Genomic DNA, 23283 nt, shown 5'->3' with positions numbered 1-23283 from the left:
ATTTCAAGGAACAATTATTGCACTTACGCAGATGTGACGTCCGTAAATTGATACGGGCAGCCAACGGCGTACACCGAAGCCAGGAAGGGCCGACACGCGTCCCGCTCCGCCTTCGACAAATGACCGCCCTTGGGAAACGTACATCACCATGCTGACCCCTGCTGCGATTCTTCGCGCCGCAACCATGTTCGCACGTCATTCACGAGTGCAAGCCTGCCTCGGAGAGATCCCAACGTGCCTCAGCGCGGCCGGCGCAGGGGTGCCTCGCTGTCGGCGTGCTTCAAACTTTGGCAGCTGCAGACGTGCAGCGACTTGTCCGAAGGACGCGGACGCCGTTGCGGAGACCTCCTCTCTCTCTCCTCGCTCTGCCTCAGCGGGCGCAGCTACTATCGACCCCTACAAACTCTGGAAAGATTGCTGTGTGTGTCTGTACTATGTTCGCGTCACGTGCAAAAAGTAGGGGAAAAACTTGTTTGACCGTTAGCGCTTTGGGCATAAATAGGGGGCCACAAGCGCAGAAGAGCATTCGTTTTGGAGCAGCGAATCGACGCTGTCCCTCTGCTGGAATCCTGTGCTGTAACCTCGCCCGTAAAAGCATTGTTCCTGTCTTGCTTCCGCTCATCTCTCGCCATGCGGCAAACCAGTTAAGCTTGCCTTCGGCTTCTTGTCGTCGTCACCAAGGCGGCAAATTTTGCTGGCCGCTCTTCACCATGCTACCTCACATGACGGAGGCGACCGAGCTCGGTGCTTGGATGCCTTCCCGTACGTAACACTCCCCGGGCCCGGTGGAGGCGTCGCCTATTCACGTGGAGCGCGCTACGACCGGCCAGCCACCAGTTCTCCGAACCAGCACCCAGCTCTGCTTTTCCTCCACGCACCGGCGGAGGGCATAAGTAGGCCCGCACGGCCCTCGATCGCTCTCTCGCCACCCGCCGTCGTCGGAGACGCCGTAGGAGACATCCGAAAGCGCTTTCGAATCCTGGCCGAGATCGAGACGGCGATCATCCCTCGTACCCACCTATACAGACCAGCCAGTTCGCAGCAGCACTTCGAGTTCGCTCCACAGCTCTGCAGCATGCGTGGACATCACCGTGCTCCGGAAAGAGAGTCCCGACCTTTCCGGGCCAACGGAACATGCGCACCCCGTGCACCCCGACCACAGAGTGTGAGGCCACGTCCCCGAGGTCCAGCGCCAGCGCCCTTCCTGACCTGCTCCTACGAGTCACATCATCTCGCCCGGCAAGAGCGTCCGCACCAGCCTATCTTCACTGCTTATTATAGACCTTTTCAACTTCTTCGTCCTGGGCGCTGCCATTTTATCAGTGGGCTGGGCTAGCGGCCTTATAATTGGCGCAATCGACAGGGAGATGTCACTGCGCATGCGTAGTACAGCCCAGACCCAGTCCTGATCTTATTATAGATTAACGGGTGAAAAGGTGTATAAACCTGTGTTGCCTCTTTTCCCCTGAACTCCGTGTGGACCCAACTAGTTGGTAGCGTGGCGTTTTTTCCTTATCAAGGCCGTCACAGAAATTTGCATTCTTCGGGCTTTGTAGAAGCACTAAGCGGATTCTATGCGTGGAGGTTAACACGTTTGCTTACATTTTCTATAATGACTAATGTGAAGACAGTATTCCAAGTAAAAGAAAACTACCTGACAGGGCAGATAACGATCAGGTAAAAAAAAAATAAGTGCCCTTCCATTCAGTGAAGATGGAGAACCTGCGAGGCTGGACGCAGTACACCGAGTGCTCGAAAGAAAAAACGCGCTTGTTTGTAATTCGCGATTGAGCGTATTTCCTAGCCGTTTATCTGAATGAAACTCGAAAGGACTCGAGATTTATTCTAGCGAACAAACGTGGGGCTGTCTGTTTCCCTCCCGCATTGTAGGCCTCTTACTGTCTGGGTAACACGCCACCCAATCCGCTCGACCAGTGAAGACACCAGACAAGTCGCATTCGGCTGTTTAATGTCCACGTGTGAGTTTCCCGACAGCACAACCGACGTTTCATCAGGGAAAGCATGAAACCTACAGCTTCGAGTGCACACCTCCACTCCCCCTCCTCCAGCTTTTACCCCCGCACGTGCTCGTATAAACCAGCAACCGCTTATGTGAGCGTGCTTAAACGTGAAAGACATGGGCGAAAAGGAACGCAGGATTGATTGATTGATTGAGCAACTTTTTATTTGCCCAGATTTGTCGCTTAGCCCTCGGTCAGGAGTCCTTGGTCCCTGGCGGCGGTCGTGGACGAGCCGGGTCTGGATACCCGGGTCGGAGCTGAGTAGCGCGGTCTCCCACTGCTCCTTCGAACTTATGCTGAGTGCAGGCTGCCCTGCCTTACTGCTTTGCGAGTCTTTTCTCCGGAGAGGGCTAGGACAATACCATGTGATGTAGGTCAGCCCTCTCACCGCACGCCTTGCATTTATCTGAATAGAGCCCTGGATGACATCGGCTGTAAGCCACTGGATTGGGGAAACAATCTGTCTGCAGCTGTCGCCACGCTACTGACTGCCATTTGCTCAGTGTCTTGTCTGGGGCTAGGTATTTGGCCCTTTCCGGTCTATAATGGTCAACTATGTCTCAGTAGGACATCAGCCTGTCCCTTCCTGACCGTCGTATCGAGTGCGCGTCCGTGTCAGTAGTTTCGACATCGGCTCGGTCAATGAAACCTCGAGCCGCGTCATGCGCACACTCATTCCCGGCCAGGCCAGAGTGGGCCGGTGCCCATATCAGTGTATTTTGCCGCCCCGCTCATAGTCAAGCCGGATTTTAGAATACGAAACGCCTCGGGTGAGATGCAGCCCCTCGCATAGTTTAGTATTGCCGACTTGGAGTCGCTTACTATAACTTTGGTCTTGGAGGACGCGACCATTGCCAGGGCAATGGCCGCCTCCTCTCCAACCTCCGGGTCCGTCGTCCAGACCGAGCCGGAGGCGATGAAATCGTCCTGTCGATTCACTACCGCTAACGCGATAGCGTCGCGGCTGGTATATTCGGCGGCGTCCACGTACACAACGTCCTCGGATTTCGCGTATCTTTTGTGCAGAGCCCTGGCTCTGGCCTGTCGTCGCTCCTAGTTATGTACTGGATGCAGGTTCTTAGGGAGTGGAGGGATATGTATGTGGCTCCCTATCTCCGCTGGTATTTCGACTTTCGCGCCTTGCGCTCCTCTGTGGTTTATGTTGACAGAATCTAGTATTTTCCTCCCTGTTTGACTCTTAGAAAGCCGTTCGTTTTGGGCGGTTAGCTGGGCTTCTATGAGCTCACTAAGGTTGTTATGGAGGACGAGCGCTTCAAAGCGTGCGTTCGATGCAGTTACAGGTATACAGAGGGCTTGTTTGTGCGCTCCCCTTATCATAGCGTTTATTTTGTTCTCCTCATCCCTCTTTAGGTTCAGGTAAGGGGTAACCTACGTGATTCTACTTAAAACGAAAGCCTGCACCAATCTTGTTAGGTTATGCTCTTTCATTCCGTGGTGCCTGTTGGCGATGCGCGAGATGAGCCGAATTGTTCGATGGACGCTTTTTTCCAGCGCGCGTATGGTTTCTATGTTGCGCCCAAATGGCCTGAATTCTGAGGCCCAGAACCCTGATACTCTGAACTGTAGGGATACGCTGAGTACCACCTGCAAAAAGGTGAATGTTTGGAGTGGTCGAGTCGATTTTGCGCCCTCTGCTGGTCGGACGGTATATGAGCAGCTCCGATTTTTCTGGGGAGCAACTCAAGCCTCTCCGTCCTACATACCTCTACAGCCTCAATCGCCCGTTCTAGAGTGTCCTGTACATACCCGTCGCTACCCCCGGCCACCCAGAGCGTGACATCATCGGCGTACAGGCTTACAGGCTGTGATATAGTCCCTCTATGTCGTTTAGGATTTATGGAAGACCCATCATGGCCACGTTAAAAAGGAAGGGCGAGAGGACAGACCCCTGAGGCGTACCTCTGCTCCCGAGCTCCAAAGTGGCCGATCGGAGCCCCCCTATGGTAAGTGTAGCCTTCGATCCGTAAGGAAGTTCCTGACGTATTCATACGTCCTGCGGCCTATTCCTAGTTTGTTCATGTTCTCTAATATAGCCGAGTGTTTTACGTTGTTGAAGGCCTTGGTTAGGTCGAGCCCCACAATTGACCTAGTATCTAAAGGGGAACAGTTATCTCCGTCAATGATATCGTGCTAAAGCCTGAGCATGACGTCTTGCGTTGACAATTTTTGGCGAAAACCTATCATCGTATCGGGAAAAAGCCCTTCCTCTTCTGCGTATCTATTAAGCCTTTTCAATATGACATGTTCCATTAGTTTACCTGCGCATGGCGTAAGTGATATGGGTCTGAGGTTCTCTATTTGCAACTTTTTACCGGGCTTCGGGATCATCACCACCTTGGCTGTTTTACACTGTCCCGGAATTTCACCTCGTTCCCAGCAGACGTTCATGTACCGGGTCAAGGTCCCGACAGAGGCGTCGTCTAGGTTGCGCAGCATCTTGTTCGTTATGCCGTCTGGGCCCGGGGAAGATCTGGTGTGGAGGTCCTGAATGGCACCTCGACCCGGGCCCTGCCTCGAATGTGGTCGAAATTATGAACTGGTCGCTGCCTAAATTTTTCATGTGTATTTAGCCATGTGGCGTCTGTTCTTGTACCTTTCGTGAATGTGAGGTCCGGTGATGTGTCTCCACTTACACTGTTTCCTGTCCGCGTAGGGTGCGCGGGGCTTGTCATCAGGGTAAGGCCCTCCTGCTGCGCCTCAAGCCAGAGGTTCCTTCCCCTTATCGTTTCACGCTTGTATCCCCACGAAGGATGATGGAGCGGCGCCGAGTAAAGAAGCTTCGTCGGAATGATAACTGGAAGGGGTTAGACATAGCCCTTTGCCACACGCATAAGGATGTAGCCGTCAGAAAAATTTGAAACCGCCTGTGTATGTTTTTGATAACCAAAATTTAACTTAAAAGCCATAAACAACACGACCAAATAAGTAGTTAATAAATTAGGTCATGTCCTATATCGTAAACGCGCTATCGTAAACGTGACCACCATTTCCTAACACAAAACGTATACACATTATTGTGATTTGTAGCGATTATATATATAGGTAACAGTTTTAGTTTTGCTTTAATAAACGTTTCAACTAGAATAAAACGTAAAACCAAGAACACCTATTTGACGCGCCGAGCATTTGGCGTGTCAAGTAGGTGTTCTTGAAGCTCACTTGAACCGCTCAGCCAGCATTCGCATTTCCGCTGCTGAGTGGGAAGTACGAATGCTGTCTGAGCGATTCAAGTGGGGATCACGACGATTGTAACTCACAAAAATGCTCGTAAAAGTCGCGTGTACAATTGCACACGCCCTGTCGCAAGGGGATAGACTGCTTCGCCGTAAAAATACCTCACGTTTTCAAGGAAAAGGGAACACGGGCTTGGGCAGTGCCGAGGGTGAAAAATATAGCCCTCCTGGCAGGACTAGCTGTCTAATAACGCCGGAAATGCGGAAAACTTGAAACGATGAGTCGCCGCAAGGTACCTACTTCCTCACTTAGTGACGTCAGAAATTCATCATCTTCAACACCATAATCGTCGTCGTCGTCATAATTTGCCTATTTATGTTAAGTTCACTGGACGACGAAGGCCTTTCCATTGGTCCCCCAAAGTGTGAATGTTCAATGGGTTGGCCGCAGCCATCTCAAATGAACTATGGGGTAAAAATTCAACCTTGTTTTGCATAAAACAACTAGCCTTGACGAATCAGTCAGCTCCGTTCCGGCCCCAAATTTTGTTGTTTTCTCCAAAAATAAGATCACAAATTGAAAAAAAAAAAACGTTTTAGCGCCTCACAACGTCAACAACGACGTAATAGAGATAAGCGTGTTATGAGGGCGTGAACTCCATCGTAGCATTGAAGTAATGCAATGAAACGAAACTAGAGGCCACACTACGACCATACATACAGTCATGTTCCTTGTGTGCTGCCATGGCTGCTTTCGTCGGAGGCTTGTGTAGAAAGACTGGACCAGAAGATGACTAGTGAATCAGCACTATTATACCGGCTTTCCTTGTTAACTACAATGAATGTCTGAAGACTGCAATAATATTTGCGTCATTGTTATTGGGATGAACCAGTCTTTTTTTTTAGCCAAAGTTACAATATGTTTATGACAAAAAGAAACACAAAGGAAAACACGCATACATGTAAATAAATGTTTTTGTCAACGTTTGTTGAACGCATGTTTTCATGAAGCCACAAACCACAAAATGAAACAAACAATATAGCACAACTTGGCTCGGTATACCATCCACAGGACGAAGTTTTGCTTCAGTTTCGATTTTGCTCCAATGTACTACGTACATGGTTCACAAATGTAGTCAAATTGTTTATGTGGGTAGCAACAAGATTTATCTGCTGTTTTAGCTGCCCTCATATATATACGTATGGATGACAGCCAGGCGCACAAAAGGGAATTTATTAGCGGACGTGGTGAGGTGACCAAAGCAGCGGTAGGCTTTACTGCCCATAATTTCTGCATCTTTTTTACATGGTTTTACCATGCCGACGAGGCCCCTTGTTTGCTTGGAGCTCGATAGCAGATCGTTTGGTGCTGCTCGGCCCATTAATTAACGTCTTTTTTCACCTAAATAATGAGCCATAAACGGCAGAGAAAAAAGCCAGCTGGAGTGATTTATTTCCAAGCAAACGTAGGTTCGCTTGTCGTCGCATAGAAGCCAATACGGCCACAATTGGTGTAGCCTTCTGGTTAAAGACAAAAGTAGTTCGGACTTTAGAGTAAATTTAAGGTTTTTTTTTGTATTTTGTCAGGATTTTTGAACCTCAGATGGTTTCGGCCGGGTTATGTAAATTTGAACTCCCAATTTAACCATGCGCCTCATCATATGACGAAGTGAGGTTTCAGTAATGCCGGACTCAGTGTCGTTTTCTCAGTACGAGAAATTGTTGAACTTGATCCCAAGCTAATTTGACGAGTTTGAAGCATCCGCCGAAGATACCTATTTTTAATTCTGCTTTGCTTTGGTGTGGTGTTCTTGAAGGCGCCCAGGAAATGCTTTTATTTCTGCAGCTGAAATTGAGCTGGTCAAAATCAGAGATACGGCTCGTGTGAGGTCACATAAACACAAAAAGTATTCCCGGACTTTGAAGGACGTCGATTTCACTGAGGAATGCTGACTTCTGGTTTAGTGGGCACTGCATGACTGACGTGTAAAGCGCAATGAATTACACGAACGACGAGGGGAGATAACAGAAACAAGGGCTACTTCCAACTGACGTTTATTCTTAAAAATGCCCCTATACATATGTACACAAAACGTGCGCACATCAGCACGAAATTACACCATACAGCGCATGTAACAATTTCTCGTGTGATTTCGTGCTGGTTTTTAAATATGTTTAGTTCAAAACGGTTTTGAACTTAGTCGCTGAGGCACTCCTCAAAACAGTTAAAGGAGTCACCTCTACACGAACGCCTGAGCAAAAAATGGCCAAACCCGAAGTGGTGCCGTATGTACACAAAGTCACCCATCGTCCTAAAAAGGTGGCCAACAGGTATGGGATTCCGATCCTGTTCTCGGCGCCGCGCAAGGTGGCCCAACTTTGCGCACGCACTTCTTCCAACGGTCGCAAAGAGCAAGGATGCGACAAGAAGCATGCTAGGCCCTTTGTGGACTGCGCTATAGGTTTCGTGTATCGGATTCCACTTAAATGCGGGAAAGTATATGTTGGAAAAACCGGCCGGTGTATCAAAGACCGAGCATGGGAATATGAATTGTCGATAAAAATAAAGGAAATGAGCATTTTCGCGCCCATTGCGATGCCTGCGAGTGCATGTGAGCCACTTCTGGGGAGATTAAGATTCTAGGAGCAGAGATGCGACAGCACGGGAACTGTTGGAAGCTTTTTATATCAAGAAAAAAGGCGATAATTGTATCAGTGATACGTCGGTGGTCCTAACTCGGAGAAATCTTTTTTGCAGCGTTTCGATCGGTTGACACGTATGCGTACAAGTGATACCCTCACTGGCGCATGCTGCGCATGCTGCATTTGTTTCTATATTTGCCGGCTTTGGCCGTGAATAAAGTTCAGTTCAAAGTTAGCGCTTGTCTCCTCTCCTTTCTTGTGTACCGTCTTTGGTCTTTACGCTAAACACGTTTAAGAATCATGATCCAAGCCCCCCAACAAATTTTAAATTATCGTGCTGATATCGGGCTGTTAGTGTAATTTCGTGCTCATGTGCGCACGTTTTGTGTATACATAAGGGCGTTTTTAAGAATAAATGTCAATTGGAAGTAGCGCTTGCCTGTGTTATCCGAGTCCCTTTGTCCTTCGTGTAATTTTTGCGCTTTACTCGTCAATTATTGAGGAAAACGTTTCGAGAGAGTTACGAAGCTTCTGATGTGCGCAGAGCAATAATTCTTGCTTCAAGTATTTTGTGACCAGTTATTGGAAGCGAAAGACGAGCTAATAGACCATGATCTCAATGCGCTCCAGTCTAGAAGAAAATACGAATAAAATGCTTTAGCAGCGCATTAATCAAGCTTCCTTATCACTCTCTTTATTACGAGCATGCGTATGCTGTCGCGACTTTTAACCTGTTTCAGGCATTGGCCCTTTGCGTTCAAGAGCCACAGCAAAAATGGTGGTATGGGCCGGCGTGATTCCTCCTATCCGTACGTTGGTTTATACTTAGCGCAGCATGATTCAGAGGCTACTATCACGCCGTTATCTTTTCGCGCTATCTGTTACAGTGCGTAAAGCTTCCATGGAAGATAACATCGCACACACCGATTTCAATTTTGTCACCGCTCACTCGCGTGATGCGTAAATTGCGATACTCGAGGCCTCGACATCGCGAAGCTCAGAGGCTTGCTATAGCCGGTATTCAATGGTGTGGAATGCATGCAGGCAACCGTGCGAGTGCGCCGCCATATCTGTGGCCAAGCGTCAGTTGCCAAGGCGACGTTGTGCGCACGGCCCGCAGATCAGGCACCCCTCTTCTCCTCCATGCCTTCAATTGGCAGCCAGGCTGGCCTCGAGCCGCGACGTGATCTTGTGTTTCCGTGCAAGGCGGGTTCGAGTGATTCGATAGTCAGTTCTACCGCGATAGCGTTGTTTACACGAATAGTCATTAGAGAGTTTAAGCATAGCGTTACCGTGTTTACGTTACCGTGTACCGTGTTTGCGTGAGTCGACTGCGCATGCGCGAGAGTTACCGTGAACGGTAACTTACCGGCGAAGGCTTTACCGTCACCAGCGAGCTTCCTGAGCAGACGAAGTGTACCGTCGCGTATTGATTACACCAAATGCAGTGCGCTCGGCGCTTTATACTTGCTACAGCCGATAAAAGTAATGTTACTTGAAGCCGTTTATTACGTGTTTCTTCTTAAGTAGTGCTCAGGAAAGCGACAAACGACCACTTTTCTCAGATGCGCGAGAGACAAAATGGCCGTCCCTACTCGTGCTAAGCCTTGCCCGCCTCAAATGGTTCCGATAATTTTCTGAGCTCGCAACGTGGTTTTAGGCCTCCAAAATTGTGCTGGGCAAGGTAGTGTAGGTTTTTGAGTAATTACTAGAACATATTTTACTAATTTCTTGCCTAGATATTTATCGCGGTGCAAATTCTATTTTACCTTGATTCTAACTTTACGCAGTAGATGGCGCCACCAACACGTTTTCTTTTTAAAGCTCTACAGGGGATGGCTACCGTATTCTCAAAACAACTACAGTTACTGTGAACGCTTCACCCCAAAAGTGAAATATTCAAGTTACTTTAAACGAATGCAAATAGATATGAGCAACAAAATTATGTGTTTTACCGGTTAACGTGTTTTACCGTTTTCAGCGGTAAACGGAAACTCCGGATTCCGGTAACATGGTAAACGGTAACGCAAACACGGTAACGATATGCTAAAACTCTGTATTATTCCGCTCATGAGTGTGACAACCTTATCTGCAACTCAACCCTAGCCTCCGCGCACACCTACGAGTGAGTGCGAGTCGGTCGTAGCACAAAGGTTTGAACATGAGCGCAGTGGTCAGTTTGACAGCAGGAACTGTATCATTTCCAAACTGTTGCCCAGTGAACGCAAAGTAATACCTCGACGCCAAGTGCTGTTGATTGCAGTACAGTACGATCTACCCATCGCCAGGCGCGTATGAAGTAGCCGCCGCAGATCAGCTGATTGCCAGCTTCCGCGCTCTAACGTCAGACGTGAGTTATTTTGCTGAGTGTGCAAAATTTAGCGCACGAGAAAGCCAGCGCTAAATCGGTGTACGCATGAACCATTTCTCCAAAGAAACTCTTCGGTTTTTGTACTCAACCACGTATTAGAGGGCACATACCAGACAACGTCGTGGAAGCGGTGCGGGTGCACTTGCGTCGACTGCCGCGGCGGCAGCCAACTGCAGCGTCGGACTTACGCTGCTTATACGCGCCGTTTGCAGCCGCGATTTCATCCTCCGTGGATTCGAAGTGCTCGAGGGTAGGTAGAGCACCACCACTTAATGTGAGTGCGATTAATATTATATATGTTGACGCCACTACCGATAATCGGGCTGAAACGCAGCAGACGATGTACCCTGGTGTTTTTTTTCCCTTCGAGATGCGGGCGCAAAGCGCATGCGCAAACACGGTGGCCACCGACATGGCGGTTTTCAGTGTTGCCAGGCGGAGAAATCGCCCGCTAAACTTTTCATTGAATACAACCTGTTTGCGGCTAATTATTGATTGATTGATTGATTGATTGATTGATTGATTCAATAAGGTTCAACGCACCGACGCAACGTAGGCTATGAGGCGCGCCGTATATGTTGAGGGCTCCGGATCAATCTTGATCACCTGGGGATCTTTAACGTGCGCCAAATTCCCGTGCACACGGACGTTTTTGCTTTTCGTCTCCACCAGAAAAGCGACCGCCGCGGCCGGGAATCGGAACCGCGTCCTCGTGCTCAGCAGCGCAACGCCTTAGCCACATGAGCCACCGCGGCGGGTTGCAGCTAATTCTGAAAAATATTGGAGACGGACGAGGTGGGTGGGAGGGGGTGGTGACGGATAGCTCGCTATAGTGTTCGTGCGGTCATCTGCGTTCCGTCACCTTGTAGCAGTATTGCAGTGTCTTCTTCACATGTATCCGCACGCAGAGTTTATGTCATGTCGTGGCTAATAAAACGGCGAACCTTGCAACTGTTTGACATGAAATTACATTTCCTGATAGGTACAGAAGCGACTCTTCCCGTATTCGCACTTTCCAGCACCGGTGGCGCCGCCGCGCGCCTTTTTTCCGAAGCTGTTTGTAGACGATCGGCGTCCCGAGCGAAGGCAGCTGGAGCGTTCGGAAACGTGGGGATTGAGAACGCAAAACCAAAAACCAATGAAATGTGGTGTGCACCGCAGTTTAGAAATCGCTCAGTGCCGGGAAAAGCCACCGTTCATACCTTTCCCAGCGATAAAAAAGCCCCAAAGGTTTGGATAACTATGCTCCGCATTGGAAAAGGTGTCAGCAACACAATGGGGTTTGCAGTATTCACGAAAGCTGACTTCTTCTGGAGCAATATCCGTAAGTTTAGTTCGCTCTCACCTTATTGATGGTGAGTTTTTCGTGCAAGTTGAGTGTGTCGTTTATTAATAGATGGTCTGCAGCCACTGAAACCGCGGTTGAAGAAAGGCGCCGTGCCGCCACATAATATTCCTATGCGCACGCATGAGAAGAAAGTAAACCCAAGAACCAACAGGAAAACGTCATTGTTCTTTCATTAACGAGCTGGTTTGTTAATAAATGCTGCATTCCAGTCGCATTTTGTGCTTTGTTGGGTTGTTTGTGCTTCGTTCTCTTTTTAGCATTATATGTGGGATTACTATTTTGAACATGCTGCTTTTTTGTTTCTCTAACCCCCAAAGGAATGCGCGATGTAGGTAGTTGTAATAAATAAATAAACTTGTTACTGCGGCATCGTCGTTTCCGACAGCGCGCTGAAAGCACAGCACAGCTGATGTAACAGGCCCTGCCGTAGGTGCGTCAGCGTTGGATATTTAGTTTCGGTATTTCTAATATTACCTGTAACCTGCATAAATGCCGTTGGATCTTTCCTTGTAAAAATAGCCCACAAAATTATAATTTACTCGCATTATTCCCACTTAACACAATTGCGCAAGTGGCAATAACAAAACGCTGTGCTAGGGTGCGTCTACCGAGCTCTGCTTGGTGCGTAATAAATATTCGTAAAGTGTGCTTGAACAATTTTACGAGCATGGATGGAAGTGTAGCGCCCTTTATAGAAACTGAAGTGCCAACAAACGTTCACACAGCGCGGTTGGCTGGTGATGCCATTCGGTTGCAGGCACAATCCATCAATGCTCAGCATGTCATCGGTGGCCCCCCTGATGCCGCAAAACAGCGTGTGACTGGCGTTATAAATGCTTTGCCCTCGACAAAGTACCTTCGCGTCTCATGGGCAAGGGAAAAGATGGTCTGAAGAGACACTAATGGGCCCGGATCAGGTTTTCCCCCCAGATGCGCGCGCTTACACGACGGCCCGATCATCGTCCCGTCCTCCATTTTAGATACCCCGTCGCGCCACCTATATTCGCTGGAAAGTGCGAATACAACCAGTGATGTCTATATAGTGGCTTGCCAAGAAAAGTTCTCCCTATCTCTTGATCGACTGCCATCACGCAGATAGCTGCGTGATGTCCGTGGCCTAGCGGTGGAATCTGGCTCTGACGCTGGCGGAACGATTTCATGTCCTCATAATTGTAAGTTCTCTAGCCTTAATGTCGTAAGTGTGCTATGTCGAAATGTTCTTTCGAGAAATCTCACAAAATATTCCCATAAATAAGGGCAGCTCGCTACACTTTTGGTTGGGTCACGTGCTGGGAGAGGCCTATCAACAGGTCCAATTAACGCTCTGCACAGCACATGGATTTGAAGGTATCGGGGAGCAAAATCCACTGTTCTGAGTAATGGGACTGCGTAGGGTTGGAACCACAGGGTTTCAAAGTGCAGAAAGGGGCCGTACGGTTTACGAATAAAGCAGACCTAGTATGCACTTCTAAGCTATTAGTTTAACACCACCTGGCTCGCATCACCCAAGTAGTGACGAATATACCAAATTTGAGCACACACGCACCAACGGTTTTTATCAGACGGCAGAAAAAAAGTCCCACTCCTCTTGCTGCGTGTCTGGGCGGCGTGGGTTAATTTACTGTGTACTTTGGTGAAGTCGCAGACTAGGACCATACTGAGATCATAGCTCGGTGCATGGTCGCTGATCACCAGCGCATGATGAGCAACACCTTCGGTGGATATCTAAATGTCCTCAAAAGCGCTAGCGCCGTATGTAGCCAATCCCGTGTAACATGGTGCGCTTGGTTTAAAGTGGGCGGGAACGTAAAACGCTAGTTTGATTTATCAAAAAAAAGCTTTGGCCCAACACAAATGACGCCAATTTGTTTGCAAACTTTAAACAAGTGATGAATATATGAGGGAAGCCGGTAAAGGAGGGGAGACTCCCCAGTCACTTTCCGACAGTTTTCGATGACGTCACAGAATCTTGTTTGTGCGATTGGAGGCCGCTGACATAGACTACGGCCAAGAAATATGACTAGATGAGTGCAGTGGGGCTTCCAGTTCCATTTGATCCACGTGCGTGCGAACGTGCAGTTAAAGCACCGATAAAATGTTAATAGTTCTGGTCCGCATTACGTCACTGTGACGCAAAATTTAAAAGTTCTTTAATATTTCTTGCACTTTTTCGGTCAAAAAAGCGTCTCTCGGGACTGGAATGGGGATGAGTGCGTTACCAAAGGGTATTTCTTTCAAAGTGAACTGAATATAATTTTGTCTTCAAAGGGTATTTCTTTCAAAGTGAACTGAATATAATTTTGTCTTCATCAAGATCATCATCATCAAGATGTTGCCTCAGATCACCAAGAAATTGCGTTCCAAGATAAACTTCAATGAGTTCTTTACTCCGACTGAACTGTTCCACGACACACGCAATTTGAAGACCCCCGAGGAACAAGCGATATTTCCAGAAACCTCGCCTCCGTCAGACTGATCACCCCAAGACGAATGTGAAAATAAGACCCCCTTTTTGGCGACACCTGACCTCCGATCGAAGCATTCGTTATTATCGTGTTCAATTAAAGAATTTCCCCCGATGACCGAGAAAAAATGTAAAAAAAGAGGACCGATGGCCGAGGCGGCCTGGTGATGCGATGGTGCTTCTATTTACAAAAAAAATAGCGAATGAGCAAAAGATGAAGCACCTCGTGCTATCGCTGCTCACGCGAATACGGGCACCGATGAAGGTGATCTCATCGGTGCAGCCAGCTCTAGGTGCAGCGATGATGACACCTATGAAGTTCCTAAACCACCTTTAACACGCACGGAGTACGACTGTGCAAGCTGGGGAAGAAGTGTCTTTGACAGAAAGGTTCGCTGAAAAAAAAAAAAAAAAATTCAGGGAATCTTCCACTCGCGCGCAAGACTTGAATGGCGAAGCTTTTGTAAGTGACCATTGACCGACACAAAGTTGAAATTTTGTATCGTTGTGGTGTCGGATTGACGTCGGCCGCATGGCCTTTCGATGACCTCATGTTGAGCAAGGCTAGAGGGAGGTCGTCGTTTTGGTCGATGCTTCCGTACGACACTCTGCAAGCGCGACCTGTCGTCTCTAGCGTATGCTTTGCACGCCGAGCCTCTCGAAGCACGGACTCCTCCTCGGCCATGCGAACTATCCGCGGCCGGGCCGCGCATTCCCAAACCATATCCCGTAGGGGCCCAGGCCGACCACACCACCTAAGCAGGGGCGCAGCCAAAGAGATTAAAAAAATCGCATTTTTTTAACCTCCTTGGACGCAGCACCGTGACGTCTCTACCTATATGTGCGCGACTTAATGCGAGGTGGATTTTTTTCTTTTTTCCCCCTCCCCTCGTTTCGACTGCTTGGCAGGCGGCCGATGGTTTCGCTCCGTGGGCGGGGTTGGCCTGCGGCGCTGGGGAAGCTGACGCACATGTGGTAGGAAGCTGACGCACATGTGGTAGAAGCTAACTTTTTGTACCTGAGCCCCTGATCTCTCCGCTCTCTTCTTGCGCACCTGCAAGTTGACGCTGACCTCCGATCGTGTTCCTAAATAAGCGCTCGACTCGGTGCTCGAAGTGCGCGCGCGCGGATGGACGCTTTCACGCATACGCGGTCCGGAAAGCAAACACCCTCATTGAAAGCTCATTCTACAGCACACAGAAGGGTATACAATTGAGTTGGGTGCTCTTTCACTATATGCACAGCTCAAAACACGATTCGGTGCTGCAGGTAAGGATTACAAGAAAGGCAGCCAATTACCCATGACTACATTTACAAACTGTCCTACTCTTGCGAAATATTACAGCTGCATGAGCTGCTACATTTTGGCACTTTCATAAGCACTATTACATTGAATTTCGTTAACATTAATTTCATTGCATTATTATATATCAAGAACAGTGCCACTAAGGAAAACATTGACATTTTGTTAACAGCAATGGAAGGTGTGAATCGTTCTTGCAAGGGTGATACATTGATAAGAAAGACACCAGCTCAAACGTACACGTTTTGCATAATTTGCATAATTTGCACTGCTGGTCATAACAATTTAGGGAAACAATATGGAAAATATATACAAACCAAGGGCTAAGTAATAGTTGGATTGTACAGCAACGAAGTACTCGAGGAGTTTGATATATGTCTTCTGTACAGGGCTATTGACCACAGTCTCTTCACTGAAGCCATCAGGCCGAGTTTGATATCAGTAAACATGCGTGCTACCACTCACACTGTTGCCAATGTCGATTAGTTATTTTTAACAATTTGTGCTTCATGCACACAGAGATTTTGCTGCAAGAGATACGTTATTTATAAATAGACAGCTCCAGCAGGATCCGAATGGCGCTGATGCCCCCCTGTAATCGGGAAGGCACACCAAATCGTTACCACTTAATTTGGCTCTGTCCATTATTCGACCGTAATCGCCACCAGCTTTTAACTCTAGGTCCCGCCCCTGCGACTGAACATGAACATGTTAGTCGGATTCGTGACGATCCCACCGCACTAGAAACAATTACCGAGTACGCCCTTGAAAACAGACTCTACAAATTGGTGTAGCAGCCTGGACGACATTCCCCGTTCGGTATACAATGTGAACTGTCTGCAGCGTGCACTGTTTTCAGTGTGAACCGCATTGTCCACAGTGTGAACTGTACATTTAAGTGTGAACTGTGCGTTTTGCTGCCACTGACTGACTTTAATGTGTTCATTTTGCGATTAGGACCCCAAGACTGCAACTGTGTTCATTGTGCGAGTTGTGACCTTCCCCTTTTCTCCTCATCCTTGCTCCCCCACGGCCCCATGGCCTCTCATTTAATGCAGTATTACACTCACTCAGATACGTATATTCTTTTCGCTGGGACTGATGAGTAGTTACCCGTGAGCTTGAAGTCACGGTAGTCGCAGCAGGGATAAAACTAAGTAAAAAAGTTATCTCATTGGCGCACTATTTTTGCGATAGTGATCTCGGAGTCCAAATAGCGGCAAAGAATTGTCACTTTTAGAGATCCACTGATGGGTATAGATGAGCAGTTTGTGTCTGTTTCCTGCGACGCATTTTTAGATACCACACATATATATATTTCTGTAGTGTCTGGCCTTTTAATTCGCCAGCATTGTGTCACAGCTCGTGCCTCAACTGTAAGCCACACACACGCAAAAAAGTATACAAATGTATAAACAAGAAATAGCGGGAATAAAAATATAAATAGTACCGGGCCATGTGGGGTCAATGATCACCTAAAGCAGCTTCAACATTCAAGGCGAGGCTCCCCTACGCTACAGAGCGCATGCGCACGACGTCACGAGGACTGATGAACTAGCGGTGTACGCTATGACGTGTCTTTATCGTTCCGAGCACGTTTTGCCACGATACGTACGGCGAACGCTGGAGTTCCTTTGTGGCCAACGTTGACCAATCTCCCGATGTTGGTATGCTTGCTTGAACGTGCGCTCCAGGCACGCGTGCGCGAGCGCTCCAAATTCCCGCATGGCCTTTCCTAGCAGATTCCCGCATAGTGCGCACTACCACAAATTCCTATATCTGTTGTGCGATTATTCCAAAAAACTTTTTTTTGTAAATCTTATTTTCCTAAATCGGGCACATTAGCCCCAATAAAGCTCCCGATCCTGGCCAATCCCACAAGTGGATATGGTTCACAAACCAAGGAACAACAACAACAACCACAACAACAACAAGAACAAGAACAAGAACAAGAACAAGAACAAGAACAACAACAACAACAACAACAACAACCACAACAACAACAACAACAACAACAGCAAGAACAAGAACAAGAACAAGAACAAGAACAAGAACAACAACAACAACAACAACAACAATAGGAACAACAACAAGTTCAGACCCCATACACAAGCGATTTGCTCAACAACTTCGCTGTTAAAAGAGTCCGGAAAAGTGCAGCGCACCATCTGCATGTGGGAGTGGCGAACGAGGGCACTTACTCTGAGGACAGCGTGTAGGACGACAGCCGCCTTCGGCCGGCGGCGGTTTCCCATGGGAAGGGCGACGATCCACGTCTGGAAGAGGACTGGCGGCTGAAGCGGCGGCTCTGCCGCCTTTCGGCTCCCTTGTGTCGGAGGTACATCTCCAGGTACATGTCCTCCTCACCCATGTCCTCCGTGATTGACGCCATGACGGCGGCGCGCCTCCCTGCGACGACGTCCGAACATCGGCAACGCACGTCAATACCTCTTTAGGCACACAGTGGGTGTACGTCTATGACTTTCGATTTTGTGTTCGTTTATGACGAGGACCTCAGTAGACCTCACCCAACAGATCGGCCCTCAGAACGGTCGATTCTTACGAATGGTCGATGTGCCTCGTGAACCGTACTCAAGAGACCTCGGCACTTCTATGGAAGTTTGTTTGTGAGGCCACCACGCGGGGGAATTACAAGTGCTTCCCTGTAGTTTCCTCTTTTCTTTTCCCATGCGGCCTAGCACCATCCCGTCGCATGAATGATACTTCTGGCGTTCTGTTTAGGATGGAAGTAGGCACTTCGTCTCATTTTATCTTTTTTTTTCTGTGCAGGTGGAAGCATCCGTCTTGTATTTTAAAGACCGAACCCCAGGAAAAAAGGTTGAAGTGAAGTAAAATATATGACTACTTCAATCCGGGCCCCTACGTCTGCCTTACGTTTATCTTATTCCACCTAGCCCGATCGTCCTATCTTGCAATACCTCTCTACCATTGCACGCCTCGACACGATCGGCTGCTTTATCAAGTCCAAGAGGAAAGCCAAGAGCTAAAAAAGCAAACAGAGAGGTGGAGGAAGAGTAGAATACTGTGTTTTGCCTACAAACGGTGACAGGATAATTACTATACGTCGTAGAAATGACCAAGATGGCACCACATGGGCGTTAGCTATCGTTTAGCGGGGGGTTGGGTGGGGGTGTGATGTAATCGATAAATGCGTAATAATAAATTCTGCAGGCTAGTAAAAGCTGGACGTCGTTTTTTTTTTCTGTACAGTCAACTCCCCATACCGGAAACAGATTCGTACGTGACGCCCTCCTTCACTGTTAATTCCGTCTACCCCACAGTTTTTTAAAGGAAGCATCTGGCGGGTTTTTGTTCTATTTACGTTGAACGCGCTGTAAGCGCTGCACCTCCCAACCAGAACTTCTGGTCCGTATAGTTTTCACCGAAGTCATCTAAGACCAACTGTCGCCGAGTAATATTCATGATCATCCCAAAAATTGTGCAGCCTCTGCTGTTTCGCAATAGTATTGAAGATATTCAATAATGTAATTCTAACCAAAATGTCTACCCGTACGTACGCATTACGCAGGTCACGAAATCCCTCTCCACAATCAGAACGGAACGCACCCACCGCTGTAATGCGTAGGCCGTTTGTTGTCAGGCAACACTGTAGACTGGTTATCAGTTTTCACGCTACGTACACATGGGGACAAAGGTTTCCTGGAAGCGATTTTGACAATCAAAGATAATTTCGTTGCTGCCTGGTGGCTAAGCTCCTTCTCCGCGTGGGGTGATGGTACTCCGAAGCTGGTGCTTCAGTTACAAATACAGAGGAAACTGCTGAGCAGCAGACAAATTTGCTTTGAGAGTCCATATCGCGTCATGGCAACTTAACCTGGCAATGTTGAACGCAAAATCACACAGGGAGAACAAAATGGCAAGACGTAAGGGCGCTACTAGAACTGAAATATATTATTCAAATACGATTGGTAGTTAAAACCACTCAAAAAAAATAAAACCAGAAAAAAAGTAGCCCAGATTCACCGATTTAACGTCGCGAACGTTGATGTTGAATCGCAAGGATAAGCTTTATAGAACTACTCAAAACCAGCAGGTTCACTCCCGTTCGCATCAATTCATTTTTTCCGTGTTCCACTGTTCGCGCTATCTACTCGAACCTTCTGTTACTTTTGAACTTGGAATACTGCCACGAGATGGCGCCGCGAGTGTTTTTCTTGCGGTGCATTTTCTTATTTGCTATCGCAGAAATAAAGCAGCCATGTATTTTTCATTACAAATCATGCACCCCTCCGTCTAACAATCACGATAGTAGAACGCGAAGCTTTCTCACAAGGATTCCTTGGTTGTTGCCTGAGTTGGGACTTTGACTCGCAGACGGTTTGGACTTTTGATGGCTGCGGCTTTGACTTTGACCCTTCGCCAATTGATTTCACACGAAGAAAGCTTCGCGTTCAACCGTCGTGGTCGTAATTTTGTTGCCAATTTTGCACGTTCATGCACCCCTATCCATGCCCTTGCTGCTTCGACGGTGCCGCAATGGCGTGATCGGACAGACGTCGTATTCATAACGCGAGGGACACAGGTTCAATTTCGACCATGGGAAGCGTTTTTTCTTTAATTTCACCCACGATCATCGGCGTCAGGGAAAACCTGGCTTTCCTGCAGTGCGTTTTCGACGCGACATACGCCGACAGTGAGACTGAGAGAGCTTGGCTTCAAAGAGACCATGAAAATATCACTTAAATATCGATGTTTTGCCTCAAGTATGCTTAATGTGTTCTTTTCGCTCAACAACGTTAACAAGTATAAATATTGCCACCAGAGTTGGTAGTTTAGAAAAGTTTCGACCATATAAATATCTTGTTCAAGCATTCTTTTCACTTGCTGCATGCGTGCTTGGCGCTTGCTCTCCTCTGCATGAAACTATGCCTTCTGCACATCGCTGTGACCGCGTTACCACACATCGTCCCATTAAAGCCTCTACCAATAACAGCGTCGCTGTTAAAATATGGTAGAATGTAATCACAGGCATTAGACTGTGAGTTCAATAACCATCATTGTCGGCAAGTATGACAGGAGGCCAGGGAAATCAATATCTCATGCCGATAAAAATCAGGACGGCACACCGAGGCAGTTGCCATGCATAAACTGATTGCTACTTCCACTACCTCACTGCAGCGCTGATAAAGGCACCTGAAACTTCACAGTTATCAAATTTTGGTGGGAAGTGGTAGGTGACATTGTGCATTACAAAATTAAAACAGTTATTACGCCAAGTGTGTTTACGACGGAGTGTTTACGCATTAAAAAAAGCTTCCATTAGGCCGTAGCTACACCTGGAAGATAAAAAAGGTTAATGTTGGAGGGCTGCTTATAAACTTGGTCCTACCGGAGGTGTCTGACACACGGCCAAATCTCGCACGCACGGATGTTTTTGTTTTTTGAATTCATGCAAAAGATCGCCGCCAATTCACGGAATGGTATTCTACAACTTGTCCTTTGCAAAATTCATTGGCCGCTTCAGCGAATACGCGCTTTCGTTGAAACCTTCGTTCGTCGAGGCTTCCTCACGAGCACGAAGCTTCTCGAAGCTCATAAGGGAAACGAACGCAAGCAAACTAAAGCCACGACGGAGGTGGACACAAAAGACCTGCGCCGGTCCATGTGCGTGCAGCTTCGCCTTAGTGCTTCGCTTGTGTTGACAGTCCTATAAAATACTGACTAACTTGCCAAACTGACCATTCTCAACCGCATAGTTTTCTGGTTAACCTCTCTGGCTTTAGTGTACTGTCCCTTGCTTCCTTCTTGCTTCATTTTTTTCAATGTCGCAGGAAGTCGCCAGGTGAAGGCTAAATTTTCATCTCATTGCAAATCTTTGAAGGCATCCCATGGGTTTTACTTGATCCAGTGAAAAGTAAGTAAATAAATTTATGGTACTTTGTTTGGGTGAAGTTCAGTGGTGTCACAATAGTAGTAATGAATATCTCAGAGAGAAGTAACCCATTAGTACCGAAATTAATAATGGGAGCGCGTTGGGGCTGTTCTCCCATAATACAAATATTTGGAGACTCATGCTGACCTCCTGAATGGGCCTTGAAAAAATAATTTCATGGTTGAAAGAACATGCTGGAAGGCGATGTCATGGAAGGCATGCCTGTATGAGGGGAGAGGGGGTAAATTTCAAGCTTGTAGAATTTTATGCTTTAACGCAACCTTCACAGACAGTCTGCGGGTTAACGCCGCTCGTTTCCGCTCAACGGTAAGTTCTAAGGTGGGCTGAGTTTCTTTCCTTGTCCTTATTTTATAACATAAAACATTTTATTTTATAACATGAAACTGTAAAAAAACTATTGGACGATTTGTCAGTGGATTTTTAAGAATCAACTTCTCCTCTCCTTTGTGGCAACGCACTGGTTGCTCATCCCGGTGAAAAACAAGAAATCTGTGCGCGTACTCTGACGCCTTGCATGGTGTAACGTACCCACAGAGCTGAAAATATGTATAGAGGGGTGTATTGGGCAACGCTTAATACAACGGCTAGTAAACTCCGTCATTTCAGTCGCCTAACAAGTTTAATCAAGAAACTAGTCAGTCAACACACTTGGGCACATACAGTATAGAATGGTTGACCACTAGAAGTCTGTGCGGGTACCCTGAAGCCTGTTCGCGTAGCGATATTCCGCTCCGAGATAGGTACAAGTCAGGGAATTCCGATGCGGCGCAGTATACTGCATCACATCGGAATTTTCTGATATACCTTAATCAAACGCATTGGTATGCCGTGCTCCACCCCTCATCCACCTTAAATATAACCAACCACCCTTATCTGCGACCGGAATACGTGCAACTGAGTGAAAATAACACTGTGCTGTAGACAAAAAACAAGCCTTTTCGGGAAAAAATATTTCATTGCTAGGGCTCCAGCCCCAAACAGTTCGCTTCAAAACCCGCGATTATACGCCTTCGCTTTTTATGCTGAACAGCGGGGTTCTTTTAGCAGTTGATGAAAAAAAAAAAGAACGGAAAGACTGTCCAAGCGAACTGGTAGATGGCGATTTAAAAAGAAAAAAAAATGCAAGAAAAATTTGCACCCCATTAGTGACGCAAATGGACAAAATGAGGCTTTCTGGTGCACCTAGAATGAGTCTGCGCTGTATCGTCGCATTGCTTTTCTTAAATCGGGCCGAAGTTTCCGACACGAAGCTAAAACGTCATTTCCTATCTCTCTGCATTAAAGAGCTATGCGGGTTACAGATTGGGAATACCGTGGGCTTCTTTTAACGTGCCCAACCAGTGTAGTAGAAGAAAAGCAATGTGATTACATTGCAAAAGCTATTGTAATTGCGAGGCAAATATTTCTGTGGCCATTACTCCGGATAAAGAAGTAACTTTTGAGCAGTTACAAAATGCAATAATGTAATCTAATTACTTCCTAATAATTTTCTCATATGTGGAGATTACTATTTCCATGAAAATCTTCCCCTTGCTGGTAGTGTTGCAAATGCACAGAATAGCGTTATTTTAAAGGCGGAGGGGCGAGCAGCAAAGTGTGAAGCGGTACACTAAAAAGTCCGAGGACCCTCACAACGCTTTTATATATAAAAAGCAACCGGAAACATGTTCTCTACATTTATTCTTCACTTTCGTTTATCCGCCGATACCTCCGCTGCGATTAAATGTGCGTGTGCTAGTCGATGCAGTACAAACATTGACGTGACGTTACGGTGAGACGTACCGCAAGCCGGCAAGACCACTACAGGCGACGTACAAAAGCAAAACGACAGCGCAATGGCGACCATATGCGTTCAAAAATTATGAGGGGCCAGAGAGCCATATCATGTTCGTCAGTTCTGCGATCGCCTAAAAATACTGTAATTTCTTATCTATAAGATCAAAAATCGTAGTAGCGCAGTGCGCATGATAGTGATTCGATTTGTAACATGCTTTTGTGGCCGCA

At 47.3% G+C, this 23283-nt stretch overlaps 1 protein-coding gene across 1 annotated transcript in view; it reads right to left on the bottom strand.

Annotated features, from left to right (window-relative positions):
• Positions 1-17742, bottom strand: part of LOC144139987 (transmembrane channel-like protein 1) — a 105523-nt gene extending 87781 nt beyond the window's left edge. Inside the window, exon 1 of the mRNA XM_077672203.1 lies at positions 17546-17742. Coding sequence (XP_077528329.1) covers positions 17546-17736 — 191 coding nt within the window. The 5' untranslated portion in view covers positions 17737-17742. The remainder of the gene's footprint in view (positions 1-17545) is intronic.
• Between the last annotated feature and the right edge of the window lie 5541 nt (positions 17743-23283).

The sequence above is a fragment of the Haemaphysalis longicornis genome, unplaced genomic scaffold (assembly GCF_048455015.1).
Source record: "Haemaphysalis longicornis isolate Haplotype H1 unplaced genomic scaffold, Haemaphysalis longicornis Haplotype H1 scaffold_5, whole genome shotgun sequence".
Lineage (NCBI taxonomy): Eukaryota > Metazoa > Arthropoda > Arachnida > Ixodida > Ixodidae > Haemaphysalis > Haemaphysalis longicornis.
This window is presented reverse-complemented; position numbering and strand designations above follow the sequence as displayed.